General features: G+C 41.0%; 1 protein-coding gene across 1 annotated transcript; it reads left to right on the top strand.

Moving 5' to 3' along the window:
• Positions 1-144: 144 nt before the first annotated feature.
• LOC119247714 (tyrosine-protein kinase STYK1-like) lies at positions 145-15,281 on the top strand. Its single transcript, XM_037514356.2, has 9 exons — positions 145-318; positions 1,239-1,373; positions 2,361-2,627; positions 3,279-3,460; positions 7,031-7,114; positions 9,652-9,860; positions 11,239-11,279; positions 11,920-12,016; positions 13,493-15,281. Exons 1-9 carry the CDS (start codon positions 255-257, stop codon positions 13,695-13,697), a joined length of 1,284 nt encoding a protein of 427 aa, XP_037370253.1. The 5' UTR covers positions 145-254; the 3' UTR covers positions 13,698-15,281.
• The last annotated feature ends 4,679 nt before the right edge of the window (positions 15,282-19,960 follow it).

The raw sequence follows: 19,960 nt of genomic DNA, 5'->3' as shown, positions 1-19,960 counted from the left end.
AGAAAGGAAAAATGCCAGGAAGAAGTTCTTCCAGCCTGAAGACCAAGCAGATGAAAGAGATGGATGGATGGATGGATGGATGGCTCTGAGAATTCCAGAGAGCCATGTGACTAATAACCAATCACTGTGTAGGTGTTTTAAAATTCTGTGTATGCTTCCTTATATTTTTTTAGAACAACTTAATCCTTGGGAATTTTTCTCACCTGTGCCCTGCATTCCTGTGGATCAAGCACAGCGTGGACAGCTGCGTGGTGATGGCAGATGGGAGGGGCATGGGACGAGAGCTCCTGGGATGCAGCCTCAGTGACAAGTTGTGTGGTAGGTACAAAACCACAGATGTCTAGCTTGATTTTAGGATGAGGGAGGCTGTAGGGTAAGGTAAAAGTTATCAGGCTTTTCTGCCCTCCCCTCCCGCCATCAGGATAGATGATGGATCCCTGCGGTCCTGAATGCATGCGTGGTGGTAGGCACCTGGAGTAGGGTGTGGGCATAGGTAGATGGGATTCACCTGGGCACAGTCTTAACTGTGCTTTTAAGGGCAGCGTCATGGGGACGCCAGTAGAAGCTGAAAGAGAAGCCAAAGAGAAGTCGAGAAAAGCAGCAGAAGTTGAGGAGAAGCGAGAGAAGCAGAAGCCGAGAGAATGCCGAAGAGCCCAGAGTGAAGATCTGCTGGGGGCTGGGGGGCCTGCCAGCCCCCCAGCCCCCCAGCACCCCTGCCTGCCGTATACCTGGAAAATCATAATAAAAACCTGCAAAAACCACTGAACTCTGACTCCTCCTTTACCTGGTCTGCTGGATCATAGAAAACCTGCACTGTGTCCATTCCTGCCACCACAGAGGCCAAGAGTGGAAGAGATTCTAGAAGGAAGATGACTGGATTTCTAATAGAAATGAAATAGTGGTGATAAAAGAAAGGGTACTAGAGGCCATGATCTTTGAAGGAGGGGAGGGCAAGTGCCAATCAGAATTTCAGATGTGCAGCCCATGCCAGGAGTGCACATGTGATGGGCTAAGAAAATGCCAGGAGAGCACATGTGAGGGGCTAAGAAAAAGGGACACTGGGGTTTCTGAGTAGAGAGATGCTCCCAGGAGTGGTTCCATTGAATGTAAGTAAAGGGGAAGAAAGAAGAGATGATTATTTCGCATAGGACAAGCTGGGAACTAGGGGGTAGGGAATGTTGTGTGGCTCTCATTTTAGGTTTCTTATTCATTCTCTTCTTGCTTGATTTTCTACCCAGTTATCCAGAATCAACAGTATGAAATCATTATCATCCCAACCCTGCTGGTTGGCATCTTCTTCATCCTTCTTGGGGTCATCCTGTGGCTTTTCATCAGAGGACAAAGAGCCCAACAGCAGTCTTCTGGATTCCCAGGTAAAGTTGGAACCTGGGCTGGGCAGAGGCTCGGGGAAGATAGGGATTGTGGAAAATAAGTTGTAAATTTTAATGGTCCTAAGTCAAGAGGTCTGGGTCCTTGCAATAGGAGAGGTATGGAATCGAGAGGGGATGCGGTCTTCACTAGGAAGCCATGAATAGAAACTTGATGTACGCTTGTTAGCTGAAAGAAGAGTAAGGAAGAGAAGTCTCATGTGACTTGTTTCTGACACATGTCCAATTTGCATTATCAAATCTTTGGTCAAGTGAATAGGAGTGTGGAGGAAGATCTAGTGGGCGAAGCTGAAGGTTTTGTTACCAGCCTTGAAGAAAGACAATTTATTCTATAATACATTCCAGTTCTAATCAGTATTCCTAGAATGTATGACAAAAAGGTATAGTCTTCATAATAGTCTTTGAAGGGTAAGGAGGAGGTAACAACATGCTGTTCTGGACTACTACTGAGCATATAATGAAAGAGAATAAGGTCTTACATGAAACTAAGGGTAAGAAGAAAGAAAACAATCCTGGCAGTGATATGAAACTGATGGTGAAAGAATAGCTTTAGCTCAGGGTAGTTATCCATACCTCCCCTCTACCTTTGGAAACAATTTGGTTGATTAAATGATGATTCCCACGGGCAGTTACCAGCACCTTTAAGTATTTGTGGTTTAGGCACCTATTCAGGAACTTCCTAATTATCTCCTTATTATACACATACTTAACTATAATACTGAAGGAGATAGAAAGGAAATGTCATTACCACTTTCCAGAAGCCCATCTTGACTTTTCTTAGACTTGGTGGTGTATTAAAATAGCTCTATGAGGTTGGTGTCGACAGTGTTTCATAGAGAAACATCAGAAAGAATTCACACATTGGTCAGAAAGGAAACTGCTAGAGGAACTTGCTTGCCAGTTTATTCCAGATTCTGCTTTCCCAGAATCCCTAGCATAGGGTAAACAGTTTGGTATCATCTCTTGTACTAGGCATTACCCCCACACCTCCATCGATTGGCCTAAGATGTGAAGCAGCAGGACCTGGAGGAAATGTGTTTGTGCCACTTAAGGAGAGGTCAGTGGAAAGCCTTCTACAGGCTTCCACACGTACTCTGGCTAAGCTACAGGTGCCCCGGGAGCAACTCTCTGAAGAGCTGGAACAGATCCAGAACGGTAGTTTTGGGGTTATCTATCGAACCAAGATGAACACCGGTGATGCTGCTAAGCCCAAGAGTGTTGTCCTCAAGACTTTAAAAGGTAAATGCTGTGTTAGACTTTCGACAGTGAATCTCTAAAAGTGAATGCTAACAGGCTTTGCAGACACTAAGATGTTTTTAACAGATGTGATCACAATTGTGTATAGGATAAGAAAGGGACAGAAAGTAAAAGGCTTGAAACAGAACTGTTCTTTTTGGGGCCTTTTCCCAGCTTTATCTTGACTACTGAGGTTGTTAGGACTGATTTTTCCAAACAGAATATCCCTTGCATTAGGGTTTTGAGGTTGTCTTTCATTTTTCTTCATTATTTGATAGCTTTCTCTGGGACTGTAGTTCTCTTTTTTCTGCTGATACTCAAGACTTGAGCCAGTAATGGTGGATACATAAAGAGAACAAGGATAAGCAAGAATATTAATCAAAAGGCCTAATATTATTATAATGTAAATAGAAACCTAGTTTTTTGTGGGTTTTTTTTTTTTTTTTTTTTTTTTTTTTTTTTTGGCAGATGGGAGCCTATAATATTACTTTGGATAAAAGATCATGGACATGGAGGTCCCCTTTCCATTTACTTTTTGTCTATTTTCACTCCACTGTGGGCCTTGAGACTTATAATCTGAGGGTGCTTCCTGTCTCATGCCTCCCTTTTTATTGGTGATGCTCTGACTACTCATGGCTTTTCTGTCCTCCACAGAACCAGCTGGGCTCCCCGAGGTGCAGGATTTCCTAGGGCAAATCCACTTCCATCAGTACCTGGGGAAGCATAAGAATGTGGTTCAGCTGGAAGGCTGCTGCACAGAAAGGCTGCCGCTCTACATGGTGTTGGAGGATGTGGCCCAGGGGGATCTGCTCAGCTTTCTCTGGACCTGTCGCAAGGTGAGCCGCAAGGGAGAGATGTTACCCATGATTAGCTGTTCACATGTCAATTAACCTGACAAATGATGAGGTAGACAGACTTTCCAATAATATAACAGGGTGATTGAGCATCAATATCAAATAGAAATTAAAATTTTTTTTAAGTTTATTTATGCATACAAGAACTGGGGTATAGGCCAGAGATGTGGTGGAGGGTGACAGAATTCACCAGAGACAGAACAGGCGGATTGACTGAAATACACTGCTGAGGGGAGTAACGGGTAAGTCAGGAGAGGTCTGCTGCGCCATGTGGGTAGCTCCCTGGCCAGGGATCGAACTCATGCTGCAGTGGCTACAAATAGCTTCATAGGTTGCTTCTTAACTCCTTGTGCCACCAGGGAGGCCCCTCAAATAGAAATTTTTTTGATGATAAAATATTTGATACCTGCTCCATCCAATATGGCAGCCACTAATTACATGGAGCTATGGCGCCCCTGAGCTATGATGGAGAAATTGTATTTAATGCATGTAATACATACTTAAATAGCCACATGTGATTAAGGGTTACCCTACGGGGCAGTGCAAATTTAGTACACGGACTTTAGGCAAGACCTACTAGCTTTGTGAGTTTGGGTAACTCATCTCTTTGAGCCTGAGGTTTCTGTATCTGTAAAATAGGAGTAACAGTGATTATTAAAATTAAAAGAAATTACATTTATAAAACATAGCAATGATTGGTACATAGCAAACCCTCAAAATAGTACCTGTTTTTTTGTAGCTGTGGTATTTACATAGCAACATAACCTCTATTAGTAATGCCTATAATTTGGTTGCTGTGGAGTGTCAGGTGTATCTTAGTTTTTTTTTTTTTTTTAAATAGAGGCATGTTTTATTTATTTATTTATTTGTTCGTTTGTTTGGTTTTGTTTATACATGCAATGGGTACAGTCAGAAGCGCGGGAGGGTGAGAGAATTCACCAGAGCCAGAGCCGGGAGCAGAGCAGGCAGAAGGACTGAAGTACACTGCTGAGGGGAGCAGCGGGCGGCAGGAGAGGTCTGTGCGCCATGTGGGACCCTCCTCCGGTGGCCGGGGAGCAGCCGGGGATCGAACCGGCGCCGCAGAGGCCGCGGGCAGCTTCGCAACCCAGCGCTCAACCACTGCGCTACTGGGGAGGCCCATCAGGTGTATCTTAGATTCTGTAACGTCACTTTAGTATGTGAGGGCTGACCAGAGGAGAAATTCAACTTGCAGGATTTGCACCTCAAATTCATATTAAAAAAAATAGTTAGAAATTTCCTAACCAACATGCAAGTCATTTTCCATGCAATCTCCCTACTTTTCTCTTTATTTCTCTGCTCCCTGAGGGTAGCTACATGTTTCCCTAGTTAGTTCTTCACCTGCCAATGAGCAATTTCAGAATGAAGTGAGCTATTGAGCTTCCTTAACATGCTGATTATTGTATATGAAAATGTGTATGTTAATGTTTCCCATTCACTGATGCAAATAGGACAATACACAAGTCTTTAGGTATTTTAAACCTTTGAAAAAGGTTACCCAACCATAGCTTTTTCTGTACTCTGACCTCAATAATGTCTCTTTTCGGGGGCCCCCCCTTTTCGGTGGTGCAGGCGGTTGATCGCCCCGCCGTGAAGCTGTCCGCAGCCTTTGCAGAGCTGGTTCGATCCCGGCCGGTGGTGAGGGTCCCACATGGTGCGGCAGACCTCTCCTGTCTTGCCCGCTGCTCCCCTCAGCAGTGTATTTTGTCAGTCTGCCTGTTCTGTCACTGCTCTGTCTCTGGTGAATTCTCTTGCCCTCCCATGCATCTGGCCTGTACCCCGGTTCTTGTATAAATAAATAAACCTTTAAAAAAAATAATGTCTCTTTTCAATTTTCAAAGCTACCATACTTCTCGGTTTCAGATGATCTTCACACTGATTTCCTGTTACACTGAACTTCTCCTTTTGCTTCTTCACACAGCCAATGCCCAATCCTCCTTTAGATCATATCAAAAAGTTTTCCTTGTTTTTTCAACTGAATCAGCTCCCTTTTCTCCAACTTCGGATGCTTTTACATTTCTTTCAGGGCTATATATAGATATGTGGCCATATACTCATGTGTGATTATTTCATCCTGATTCACGTGTTTGACACTTTAAGCTCCAGAAGACAGCAGAAATGTTTATTTTGCTCATTCTTGTACTCAAAGAGTTCTGATGATAGACTCTGACACATAGTATGCATTCAATAAAGATGCGTTGTTTAATTTGCTTAATAACACACACACACATACACACACACATCCCACCTCCAGGAGAAATGCTGTTGTACCCAGTGGATACTTGTAGATGAGGCAGCAGTAGGGCGGAGCAAGTAAAGGAGAGTCCTGGGGCCCTCAGTGGCTTTTTCAGGCTTTTAATGACCTTTCTACACCATTCGTAGAGAGGCAGGTGCAGGGCAGGCAGGGGGCTTGCCAGCCTCCCCACCCCTGGCAAATCTTTACCTTCTCGGACTTTCTCTGGGATTCTTCCATGGTCTCTCCACTGCTGTCCACCGCTCTCTGTCCCCTGTGACGTTGCCCTTATATGGTCAGCCTGTCATCTCAGGTGTGCCCACTTAGGCATGCCCACACCATACTCCAGGTGTCTACCATTAGGCTTGTGTACCCTAAGCCCATGGTCCAAGCACCTCCTGCATTCAAGGCACAGGTGATAGCCACAGAGGCCAGCGGTGCAAAGGCCTGAGCAATCTTCATTTACCCTGCAATAGTCTTACCTATGCTTGCTTTTCTTACCTGCTATTCTGCTCTGTCTTCATCTGCTATTCAACTACATTATTTACTGCTTTTCTTGTCCAATAAATCATATCTGAGAATCTCATATCAGTCTCTCCATGACTTTTAGTCCCTATGTTTTTATCTTTTCCTTAGTTATGATATCTGCATTTAAGATTATCTCTACCAGACAGTTTCACTCATATGTGGACTATGGAGAAAAAAGCAAAGGGTCAGACAAAACCAAACCAAAACAAACCCTAGATATCTGATTGTAAAACTGAGGCTATCTGATGGTAAAACTGAGGGTGGAGAGCAAAGTGTGGGAGGGAGCCCAACTGGACTATGGTGGAGGACTATGGGTACTCTGGTGGGTATGGTATGATAACATACATCTGAAGAAGTATGAACATATACCTCTAAATCATAATAAAAAAAATTAAGAATAGGGCCTCCCTGGTGGCTCAGGGGTTAAAGTCTCAGTGCTATCAAGCTATCTATCACCAGTCACTGCAGCATGAGTTTGGTCCCCGGCCAGGGAGCTAACCCACATGGCGCAGCAGACCTCTCCTGTCTCACCTGCTGCTCCCCTCAGCAGTGTATTTCAGTAGATCTGCCTGTTCTGCTCCCCACTCTTGTCTCTGGTGAATCCTCTCACCCCAGCACCTCTGGCCTACACTCCAGTTCTGCTATGCATAAGTGAATAAAAAATAAATCTTTAAAAAATAAATAGAATATTAGGACTATCTCTGCCTCCTCTTTTTAAAAAAGTAAGCTGCTCATGTTACTTTGATATAATGCTTTTTTCTCTGTCACTTTAGGATGTGATGACGATGGATGGCCTTCTTTATGATCTCACAGAAAAACAAATATATCACATTGGGAAGCAGGTCCTTTTGGCTCTGGTAAGAGTGGGCAAATGACAAAAGATACAAGGGATTTTTCTTGTTAGCCTGATGTTTGATATCATATTTCTCATATTTATATTTTCAAATGGTGTATATATTGTAAAAGAAATCAGATGTTAGTTAGGAGGTAGAAATTCATGCATTAATAAATTGTTTTAAGTTCCTTCTTAATGAAATTATTTAGATGATGGTAGTTGTATACCGAAAATGGTCAACCTAGGGTTTTTAGAAGGAACAGGAAGGATTCTAAAGTTTTTCTGTCTTGGGCCTCCCCTGGTAGGAGGTTGAGCCTGGGCTGTGAAGCTGCCCACAGCCTCTGCAGCGCCGGTTCGATCCCCAGCCACTGGCGAGGGTCCCACATGGCACGCAGAACTCTCCTGCTGCCCGCTGCTCCCCTCAGCAGTGTTTTCCGTCCTTCTGACTGTTCTGCTCCCTGCCCTGGCTCTGGTGAATTCTCTCACCCTCCCGCAGTTCTGACTGTACCCAGAGCTTGTATAAATAAATAAATAAATCTTTAAAAAAAAAAAAAAGTTTCTCTGTCTTAAAGATCAAACACCAAGAGCTATATGTCCATTTCCTTGATACTGTTACTTTCTCATAAATACTAACAGATGTAAAAGGGGCAAATTGGGAAGCAAGTTGAGAGAAGTTATGGGAAGAGAAACTGAATGGGTGAAAGGTAACAAGCCAGACAGTATACAATTTTATGTCTGAGATAACAAGAAAAACTAGTTCAGAACATATTTGGTTAGAGTTTTGCTTTGATACTGAATGTGACAGGAAACATGTAAACTTTAAAAAGAACAAAGAGCAAGCAGGAGGAATGAGAAGGGACCACACAAGTTGGTTTATTTTATACCAACTTAAATAGAGGATTAAAAGAAAGAACTCAGAGGTTAAGAAAAAAGTTTATCTCTACCAGAATTACTAAGGAAATTTAAAGGAGTATTCTATGAAATTATTTAGATAATTGTGTTTTACATAAGTATATGCTATAGAAGAATCTGGGCTCTGTGAAGATACTATTTTAAGTATTTCATGTATTTTTTTTTAATTGAGGTAACATTGGTTTTCAAAGCTGTATATGATTTAGAGATAAAAGATTACCTCTTTCATATGTTGTTACCACATCACACCCACCAACAAAACATCCCTAGTCCTCTACCACAGGCCACCGTGCTCCCTCCCTGCTTTTTTCTCTCCTTCTACTCTGGTAGCCTCAGTATTTGATTTATCTTGCCACCTCAAGATGTGAAATTTACCAGGTTCTAAATGAAATCAGGGGATTTAGGGAAAAGACCTTAGGGGGATGAGAGGAGGCCAGTAGGTACAGGCGAAATTCTGTGGGGTGAATGTGAGCACCATACATGAGCGAGTGCAATCTGTGGGGGTTGGAGGCGTCATTATATGCTCATCTGATAAAGTTAGGGTGTCAGGATGCAGCCTCCCCTGCATTCTGAAACATAACAGCAGAAGTGCCCCAAAGGGGTGCAGTATCACGTGGATGCCTTCATCAGGGTCTTTGGTTACCAGTTTCAAGGCAATAGAATACTATTTTCTTCCCTGACTTTTAACAATTTCAAAGTCAGCTCCTTTAAAATTCTGATGACAGTATACTTTTTTGTTCTAAAGTCTCCCTGTTTCCTTTCTCCCCATGGATTGGAAATTCTACCATAACCTTTTATTATTTTTTTTTAAAGCATTCATTCTTGTTTGGTAATCTCCAGCTCTTTAGCCACACATATCTTTTCCAGCTTTTTCATATGCCTTGCATGGCTTGGTGTTGGTGGGAATCACTCTGGCAGCTCAGTGTCCTCCGTTGTTGGCCAATGCCTGTTGACTGTGCTAGGATCATTTTGCTATTTCTTACAAATATAGATTACTAGGTCCCTCTTCCTAGATTTTGGTTAGGTAAATCTGGGGTGAAAAATCTTGTGTTTTTTAAAAGCTCTGGCTTGAGAATAATTAGCAGAATTTGTAGTAGTTCTTATAAATTAGAATATCTGGTACCACGTAATAACTGGGTGGCCTTATTGATAATCATTTCTGTTTATCTAAAAGTTACTCCTTAATTCACCTCATCTACTTATTTTAGGGATAAAATGAGATGATAGAAAATCTTTATATAAATTCATTACTGTGACACTCAATTTTGCTATGCATATTTCACCTTGTTCTGGGGACAGTTGCTTGAAACTTAAAATTTATCCCCTTTTCCAGAGTTCAGCTGGCTCCTATCTGGGAGGGGTGTAAAATCAGGCAGGAGTGAGGGATTAACACAGAGTAGGTGATTATACTTTCCAAACACAGAATTAATCTTATTTGGATTATTTGCTCAGTTTGATAGTCCTGAACACAGTGCAAACATGTCTGACTCATCATCATGACTTGGAGATGATATGTCATTATTAATGAGACTTGTTCAGGGTAGGAAAATTCCCTGTCTTTTTCAGTATTGCTAAGACTGCTTCTTCTGGTCGGTGACCCAAACTGTCACTTCAGACAGCTGATCCATCTTGATCTTATGTTGATAGGAATTTCTCCAGGATAAGCACCTGTTCCATGGAGATGTGGCAGCCAGGAACATCCTGATCCAGTGTGATCTTACTGCTAAGCTCTGTGGATTGGGCCTGGCTTATGAAGTTCATGCCCATGGAGCCATCTCCTCTGCTCGCACCATACCACTCAAGTGGCTCTCCCCAGAACGGCTTATGCTGAGACCAGCTGGCATCAAAGCAGACATGTGGGTTTGTTCATGCCCTGTATATTTTTAGGGGTCCTCCAGTTCCTGAATATGATGGGATCTGTTGTCCATCATGTCTACAAGTGAAACCTCTACTTAGAAAGTCAGACAGACTCACAAGCGGAAATGTGTGCTGTGTGACAAAGTTCATATCTGCCTTCTGGCTGTAATACTTTTTAGTGTATTTTGAAGTATTCCTTCTGTATTAGATTAACAATCTTAGGAGAGAAAAACAAGAAAAAGATTATTCAACCCATTATCTGATGACTTAAAATGGTAGGGTCCCTTTTGTATCTCTTGGATAAACAGTATCATGATGAATTATTTTGAGATTCAGTTTGGGATGATTCTAGGTAGAGTGAAACTTGAAAGTAATTGTGATGCTTCAGTTTGCCTGCAGATTTTTGTTTTTATTTTTTCCAATTTTCTACAGTTGTCTCACCCAGAAAATTTGACAACACTTTCTTTGTGGTGGTTTATTTTTATGTTTTCAGAGCATTCAACCTAGTGTTCAGGGAGTTAACACCTTTTTGTGTGTTTATTAATCAGCTAACATAATATTTAACTGATTACATAGTGACAGTCACACAATGATTGGCATAAAAAGGATTGTAAAGCATTGCAATTGACTTTTGGTAGCCATAAAACTCAGCTGCTTGGAGAGGAACATTGATACAACATGGAATTTCTCACTATCCATAGAAGTCATGAGCAGCAGAGGAAGTTTAGAAAGCCAGTTAATATGCTGAGTCAATTAAGAGACTTCCATAGCTTATCAGTGGAGATCTGGGAGTAAAAGGCTTAACTGGGAAATAGCGCTCATTTAATGATGACACTTTAGAAGTGAAATATCTCTCTCTCAAATTATATTATTTAGGAAAATACTGGTTCCAATTAGGTATAAAGCATGCTATTTTAACACTGTCCTGGATTTGGTCAATAAGATCAATGGAGGGAACATAAGATACATAACAAACTTCCATTGGCCTTGTGCTAAAAATATAGACTGGAATTTCAGCAGGAAGGAATGAATAGATAGAAATGATGAAAAAGATGCAGAGGGGCATTTTTTTTTTTTTTTTTTGGTTTGGGTGAATGTGTTTGCACAAACACACACACAATTTCACAAATAACAGAAAAATCTATTCATGTGAGATATATAAGATAGGAGATTGAAATCCATTCCTCAACCGAAATAGACACTTTGAAAAGGGGTTTGGAGAGAAGTCCTTTCTAATGGTATTATTATTTTGCTCATTTTATCAGACACCTTCAGATCCCCTTCCCTGCCTTCTTCGTGGGCCTCTTATATTAAAGTGAGCTTTCTTTAGGAAAGGCAGAAAAAAGAATTCAGTAAATGGCTTTGTTTCTTTTATAGCTGGTCATTTGGGATACTGCTGTATGAGATGGTGACTCTAGGTAAGAGAAATCCCCATGTAGAGTGTATCTGTATGTAAATAAGCAAGTGTGTTTATCTGGGTGGTAAATGACATGCTATCAAAAGGGGTCTCAAGTGCAATCTTAAAAGTACTGGATTGACATAGAATCCAAACCTGATTTCCAAAAAAGTTTTGTAATGTGATTTCCTTCCATCCCTGTACCCTTCTTCTCTCTCCTCCTTCATCTTTCTCCCTTCCATCCTTCTTTCCTGCCTCCCTTCTTGGGATGTTTTAAGAGTCCAAATGATAGTTCCAAGAGTGACCTTGAATAAACAAAAATGTTATCTTTAGACTTACTGGTCCACTTGGCTGACTAACTGCATCACTTTCCTATTTGGAGAGTGGAGGGCAGGTATTATTTATCACTTTGCTTATTTTGTTATTTTACTAAAGACTCAGCACTCTCCTCAGTGATCAGTTTTTTTCTAAATAGTCATCTCTTTGCCAAAATTCTCTACTTGACCACCAGGGAGCAACTATACTGCATCTAGAAATCTTTCCTGGGCTAGCTCCTCTGCAGGCTGTCAGCCCAGGAGGATGGAGAGTAGCGTTAGTTCCAGTTCAGGTTCCAGAGTTTCCCTAATACTCTCTTGCTACTCTCCTTTTTTCCATATGAACAGGGGCACCACCATATCCGGAAGTTCCTCCTACCAGCATCTTACAGCATCTCCAAAGAAGGAAAATCATGAAGAGACCCAGTAGTTGCACACACAACATGTAAGTGGCTTCTAAAGACCTACTCTTCTCTCATTCCAAATTTTTTTTGCTCCCCACCAATTATGCCCTTTTCGAAGTGCCATATATCTGTGCTGGTATACAGATATGGACCAAACAAACCTATATATATGTGTGTGTGTGTATGTACAGACATATATCTCACACACACACACACACATATATAGGTATGTGTATATCTGTGTTCACACCCATCTAATAAAAACTACATTAGGAATCTAAGTTTGATAAATTTAGCTATCTGGGAGACTCTGAAGTAGGTAAGAAGCAAACCAAATCCAGTGCAAGTGCAGTAGTGTTTTTTCTAAATGTCAGTCTTCTGGCTTCAGTTCTAATATAGCTGCCATAAAATCCATTGCACTGGAGTTACTTACTGTCTGTTATTAATATTTAACTTAAAAAAATATTGACTGTTGCCCAGCTCTGCACATTTTAGAAGTCAACCAGAAGAAAAAGGGTAAGAAGAAATTAGGAAGACAGAATACCTAATATTGCCAGCACATAGAGACAGTTGTAAACCAATGTTGTAGTAAAATGGAACAATTAAAAATTATACACAGATTTCATAATCAATAAAGTACAAAAAGTATTGCTATAGAACATAAGAAAAGGTTAGAGTATAAGGAGGCAGGAGAGAAAATACGAACATATATTTCTATTAAAATTATTGTGGTATTCTAAAATAAAAATAAAGGGCCTCCCAGGTGGCGCAGCGGTTGAGCGCTGGGTTGCGAAGCTGCCTGCAGCCTCTGCAGCACCTGTTCCATCCCTGGCTGCTCCCCGGCCACCAGAGGAGGGTCCCACATGGCGCACATACCTCTCCTGCCACCCGCTGCTCCCCTCAGCAGTGTACCTCAGTCCTTCTGCCTGCTCTGCTCTCCGCTCTGGCTCTGGTGAATTCGCTCACCCTCCCGCACTTCTGACTGTACCCTGTGCTTGTAAAATAAATAAAATAAATCTTTTAAAAAATAAAATAAAAATAAAAACTATAAAGTGAAAGAAAATTATTGTGGTGGTGTAAATTTTTCAGCATTGAAAGGGTAAATTTCTGTACAATAAACAATTGTATCAAGCAAATTATGTTAAATTATATATATTATTTATTTTACTAGTAGATAAATTATAGCAATGGTCTGGAATGTTATAAGTTAGTAACATCCAGAAGTGAGGACACTTAACTTCTGAAAGAGTGTCTGGCAATAGAAGAAAAAGAAAAAACTGTTCTGACATAATGGTTGTGGTTTGAGAAATATTCAGTCATTCCTAATACACAAGGCACCCTGTGGAAAAGATGACCATAAAAGACTTAGTATTAAGAAAATGAGAAAGAATATCATTCTCTGGAAATAACATGAGAGAGGGCAAGTGAGAAGTAGATGAGAAAAGTGCAGGGTTTTTGCTGAAGCTCCCCATACATTTGCCTGGCCAAGGAATTCATTTTCTTTGGTTTACTTTCAGGTATGGCCTTATGAAATCCTGCTGGCGCTGGAGTGAGGACAGCCGCCCTTCACTGAAGGAGCTATGCATGCGCCTAGAAACCGTCGCTCGAACAGCAAATGACAAGGCTGTGCTGCAAGTCCCAGAGCTGGTGGTGCCAGAAGTATACGCGGCTGTGGCAGGTGTCAGCATAGAGAACCTCTCCTACAGCTGCAGTGCCCTCTGAACATCTGGGCTAGACACATTTGTGGGGAATCATCTACTGCTGGAACCAATTCCTCCAAGAATGGAGAATAGACTTTCTAGTGAGACATAAAGGGAGAAATGGGACACAGATCCTGATCCTCTACCGCACATTTCCCTAGAAACCTGCAATGATGCCACATACCAGATATCCTCAAGCTGAGGAAGAGTTTCATTTCTGCTGTCCCAACCCTAAAGGCCTTGGGTGGGAGTTGTGGACAGTGTCACTTCCGAGGATGTTTTAGAATTCTGCAGTGTTTGTCAGGGCATGGCATAGATAAGCTGGACCTTCTACACTGTAGGCTAGTTTCCTCCTGAAATACGCTTTTATCTAGGCTATTGCTAGGTTCAGAGGAATTAGAATCAAATGAAGGAATAGAAAGCCAAGAAAAGGGTTGAAGAGAAAGAAAATTAAAAGCCCTAATCTCAGGAGTGCAGATGTGACTGAGGTCATCCTTCAGAGAAAAGGGAGAGGAAAGATGTGAAGTTCTGCAGTCCTGGCCCCTGCATACAGGGCTGGAGGAGAACAGTGAGGGAAAAGGATAGGGTTCCCCTAGGAACAGGTAATCTTTTATCAAAATCCGAGACAGGTAAACTATGCTGGCACTACTTTCAACTAGAAGCTGTGCTGGTCATTTCATGATGGGAAATACTCAACATGTACTGTTCGTCAGGCTAGCTCCCCGCTCTGTAAGACTAAGGACTTTGAACCTGGATGGTTGGTTAGATTGGTGATGAAACTGTGTGTATCTTATAAATAGGAAATGTGGAGTGCAAGCGAGAAGAGACCAAGCCTTTAAAAAGGTCCAGAAAGGATGGAATCTAAGCTGAAATGATGGTAGCTTCCAATTTCCAGCTATCCATCGATGTACTGTGAAACTTATTTCATTGAGTTAAAGTAGGCATTTCTGGTAACAGTTGCCAAGATACAATACAGAGAGTAAAAATAAATAAATGGAAGTTACCACCAGTAGAAAAACTCAAGAGATAATCTGCTTTGTCAGAAAAAGGGATTTCTTGCATGTAAAATAGGGGTAGGCCCCACCTAACAGGCTCGTTGTGAGGACTGAATGAGAGGGTATTTGTATAGGATCCTGCACACCATATGTGCCCATCCTACCCTAGAATCTTTCCTATCTTTTTTATTTAATATCTACTGTGCCAAGAAGAGAACTTCTGCTGTCAGTCACAATACAGAGCAGGATATGCCCGAGATGATGGTGCGGTTCAAGTGTCACGTGACTAACACGATGAAGTCACTATTTTTGTGTGAGTTTCTGGATGACAATAGTAACCCCCTACTATTTCAAAACATTATAGCATATCACAATGATAATTCAGTTAAATGTGGTGACTGATTTTTAAGAACACTCACTCTGGCTACTCTGTATAAGGCTGCTGCAGGCAAGTTGACTTGTGGTAGAAAATTCTGTAGAAGTTAGAATTCTGATGGAGTGATGATGCATCATCCAACAGAAGAATGATTCTTGCACCTGTGGAAATACCATGAGGCTAGTTAGGATTTAAATGGATGGTAGGTGGCAGTAGCAAAGGAGGCAAAGCAACTTGGCACAAAGTGATAAAAGTCCTAAGGATTCCATTGTTGCTTCTCAGCTGTTTAAGTCAAATTTAGAAAATATTGTTTATTCAGGGGCCTGCCTGGTGGCATAGGGGTTAAAGTCTTAGTGCTATCAAGTTATCACTGCAGCATAAGTTCGATCCCCGGCCAGGGAGCTGACTCACATGGCACAGCATATGTCTCCCCTTTTCTCCCCTCAGCAGTGTATTTCAGTAGATCCACCTGTTCTGCTCCCCACACTGTCTCTGGTGAATCTTCTCAATCCCTGCACCTCTGGCCTACACCCCAGTTCTTATATGCATAAATAAATCTGAAAGAAAAAAAAAAGAACTGAAAATATATATTGTTTATTCAAATATTTTGAAGAATTGACTGGTAACATCTGCTGTGCCAGATAGTGTGCTAGATATCAGATAAAAGCAACAGCTTTTGATTAAGTCTAGAAATTGACACTTTATATACAGATATGTGTGGGAATTTGTTAACTACAAATTGTGGTAGGTGATATGAAGAAACATCATAGTAGTGGTTTTAGTTGAAGGGAACATAAAATGAGGACATCCATGAAGAGATGACATTTAAACTGAGACCTTAGGGATGGTCAGGTCAAAGATACAGTGAGTGGAGTCTTCCTGGATGACTATGTAAAAACTCAGAAGCAAGACAAAAGTATGGTTGTCTGAACAACTGCAAGGAGGCAATGCAGTGGAAGCACAATGAAATGGGAGGCACATATGAAATGAAGCATTTTTCCTTCATATAGTATTTTAAGATATGTTTCAGTAGGAGGGAAAGAAGCAGACAATTGCTATTTTCAACGTCTACACATATTTTGTTGTATTTCTGTATATAGTTATGTTTAAGGAAACTGGGTCTTTCCCTTACTTGGCCAGGCTTTTTCCAAAAGGGGGATTATATTTCTGGCACCTTTGATCTATAAGTCAAATCAAGCATTTCCAAGCTAATGAATGGGAAAAAAATTCACAATTTAGTCAAGTTGAATCCAGATTAGGTCTTGTTTTATTGTTTTGTCTCCTCTCCCAAACTTGTTTTTCATTCAATGCTTTATTGTTGAAAATCTTTCCAATATAGCTAGGAACAGAGCATACACCCTTCTGGGTACAGTTCTAAATGACATTTAATGCAGTTTAACTTAGAATAGTCTGAACCAGTAGTTCTCAAATTATGCTCAGGCATTTTTCATACTATAGTTAGGTATTTTGTTATTATTAGCCACAGAGACAAATACTGGAAGGTGTCACTTATATGTGGAATATAGAGAAATAAAACAAAGAGTTAGGTAAAACCAATAATAACAAACCCAGAAATCTGACTCTGAAGGTAGACTAAGGCTACCAATGGGGTTGGGGGAAGGGCAAAAACAAAGTTAGGAGGTGCACAATGGACTCTGGTGGAGAACTATAGGTGTTTGGTGGTGGGTGTGGTGTGGTAACAACACCTGAAGGAGGAGATTCTATATCTCTAGAGCCCTAACAATAATGTAAAGTAGTGTTACCTCTTCTCTCTCTTCACTATTTTCCACCCTAAGCAAAAGTGTATGAAATGGCTCTCAAATAAATAGCTTCACTGTATAACATGGTAGCCTACAGCTAATGCAACTATTTAAATATTCATCTAAATTCATGCAAATTAGATAATATTTACACATAAAACATTCAGAATATTTCCACATCTCTTGAAGAGTACAAAGCACCAATACTTCATCCCTTTGCCATTCTTACTGTGATACAAGACATAGACATTTTGGTATTTTTGGGAGTCTAAATTTATGAAGGATTAAGTAAATATATTTTCATATTTCATCTTAAAAATATGCTAGGGAGGATTAGCCTTAAGCTTAGAAGTCTCTTTAGGGGATAAAGACAGCAATTGGCTTACAGATAAAGATCTGAACATCGTGCATCCAAAGTTTTGTTGACACTGTCACAGTTGTGGTATCTTTAGCTTTGCTTAGGTAGGCACGAAGATGAGCAATGGTGAATGTGCCAAGATCTGAAGGAAATGCATTAGGAACTCTAAAGATTTTGAATGAGGCTTCATACGAAAACTAAACCAAACAAACAGATTACTGCTTGTATTTTCAAAGGTATGAAATACTGTGGCCAAGTTATTGTGAGTTATTTTTGAAGTACAGTAATCAACTTAACCCAGTTTGTGTGGAACTCTGCAGGTTTTAAATCTGACAGTCCCACATCCTGGGAAACTTTTCAATCCTGGGCAAACTGGAATAGCTAGTTACCCCAGTGGTAGACTTCTTACGTGTTTTTATAATGGCAGTATAGAGCAAGGGCTGAATAATTTTTATATTACTAGTTATGCATATAACTGTTCATTTAGATTTCTGTACCGATAGATACACAGTTGCTAATGTAGACTCAACATAACCTAGCCCAGTCTAACCAAAGTCCCTGTCATTTCACTTCTATGAACTTTATGTTCTACCTACTCTGAATTTGACTTGCCCAAATCATACATTTTCACACTGCCTTTGCTTGGGCTATTTTTTGCCTGAAATGCTTTTCCATCCCTCCCAACACATGCTTAACTTATCCACAAGGTCCAATTCAAACAGAACATCTTATTACAAGCCTCCTCTGAAATTCCTTTTAATCAACATTGCCTATTCTCCAGTAAAGTAATTGCTTCCTCTTCTGTACTATCAACACTAAAATAAATTCTTTCTTACAGGAATTGAGCCCTTGTGTTAATATTTGTGTATATGTTTGCTATCTTTGCAAACTTGAGCCAAAGCTAAGAGTTCCATCTTTTTATTACTGGTGTCAACCATTTCTGGAATACAGGAAGTGCTTGTTAAAACACAAATTTCATAAATAACAAAGCTTATTTTACACACATTTTCTCATTTGATCTCAACAATTCTGCGAGCTTGGCAAAGTTCATGGTAGTATATTCATTTGGTTGATACACAAGCTTAGAGAGAGTGATTCGACTAAGGTTAAGCAGAGATAAGCTTTTTCTACTAAATTCCATAGGTTTAAGGCCATTTAATAGACAGGATTGCTCTGTGTTAGTTAAAAAAAAGATGATCAATATTATTTGAAAAACAGACTGTGTTTCACTGCCCTAATTTAATTTTATCTGATAAGAAGTATGGGGTAAACATTTAAGGCAAATTTCCAAAATTCTATAGGCCACTAAAGGTTAACCCTTACTGAATGAATGAAGCATCTTACAAGTTTTTTTTTTTTTTTTAAAGGAATTCATTCATACCATGACTGTCAGGGATTTTCAGTTTCAAAATACCATGTAAACTTGACTTCTTGTTTGATGTATTCTTTCTACTTCGACTCCTTTGCTATACGTTTGCAGCCTCTGCCTAACTCACAATCACGGGCCAAAGAAGAAAACCACATGTTAGGAATCTAGCTGGAAAGAAGGGTGGTATTCCAGTTCTATCCCTAATGCAGCGCTTCATTGTAACTCAACCACCAGTTACACTGTAAAAAAAAAAAAAAAAAAACCCACAAAAAACCAAAAAAAAAAATCACACCCACTCCTTAGATATCGCGAGACTTAAAATCACTATTGTAATAGCTACGGGCCAATCTTAGTTCTAAGCCCATAAACACGCTACTAGATTTCATTTTGCTGTGCTTTGCTACTATTGCATAATCCACTTAACTTTAAAAGTAATCGTTCCCGACCCTAGTAAAGTGAAGTTGGCGTGGCCGCCAGGGCCCCGCGACGCCATCTACTGGCTTCCCCCCGCGCCCAGAGGCGACAGGGCGCGCGGCAGTGACGCACTTACCCGGGCGACTGACGTCACTGCCGAGCGCCGGCGGCACGTTGGCCGGGCCTCCGCGGGCTTTTCCTGCGGTAAAAATGGCTATGGCCAGTGATTTCTACCTGCGCTACTACGTAGGGCACAAGGGCAAGTTTGGACACGAGTTTCTGGAGTTCGAGTTTCGGCCAGACGGTGAGCGGAGCTGGAGCCACCTGCGCGCTGCTGGGGAAGGGCGTGAGGCCGAGAGGCCGCTGAGGAGGCGGGGTGGGCTTGCAAGTGTATCGTGGTCCTGAGGCCCCTGCTTGAGCCGAAGTTACTAGAGGCCTAAGAATGTAGGAGTCGTAAATTGGTCTTATGAGCCAAAGAGAATAAATCGGTGTAAATTAGTTCAGAAAAGCGAATCCTGCCAAGTACTGAAAAGTTAACCTGTAGTAAGCAGAATTCTAGAATTAGCGCACCAGAAGGCCTTTCCAGACCCTCCAGTTTATTGGTCAAATAGGTGAATATTTTAAAGAGCATCCCTACCAAGTTGTGGTCCAGTGAATGCTTAAAATCTCCCGTCCATATTTATTCAGGGTATGCATATGAGGCAGCAGGTCTAAAAACTGTGAGCCTGTTTTGAAAGGGGGGGTCTTCGACGTTTTGTAAAGTCAATAAAGTGATGTATTTTGGGTGCTTAAGTAAAGTTCAACTAATGTGCATCAGCACAAAAGAGGGGTGTGGTTAGTTCTACACGGAGTCGTGGAGAACTTCCTAGAGAAGGTGACAGATGAATCTTGAAATGAAAGTCGTATTTTCTTGGCTTCTGAAGGAAAAAAGCAGTCAAACTGCTGAGAGTAGCATGGACAGAGTGTGACGTGACAGTGCCTCCTGTCCATGTGGTGTGGCAAATTCTGTCTTT

This window comes from Talpa occidentalis, unplaced genomic scaffold (genome assembly GCF_014898055.3).
Source record: "Talpa occidentalis isolate TD23 unplaced genomic scaffold, MPIMG_talOcc4v2.1 talOcc4.16, whole genome shotgun sequence".
Classification (NCBI taxonomy): domain Eukaryota; kingdom Metazoa; phylum Chordata; class Mammalia; order Eulipotyphla; family Talpidae; genus Talpa; species Talpa occidentalis.
The sequence above is the reverse complement of the archived record's forward strand: the minus strand, read 5'-3'. Positions and strand labels throughout refer to the sequence as shown.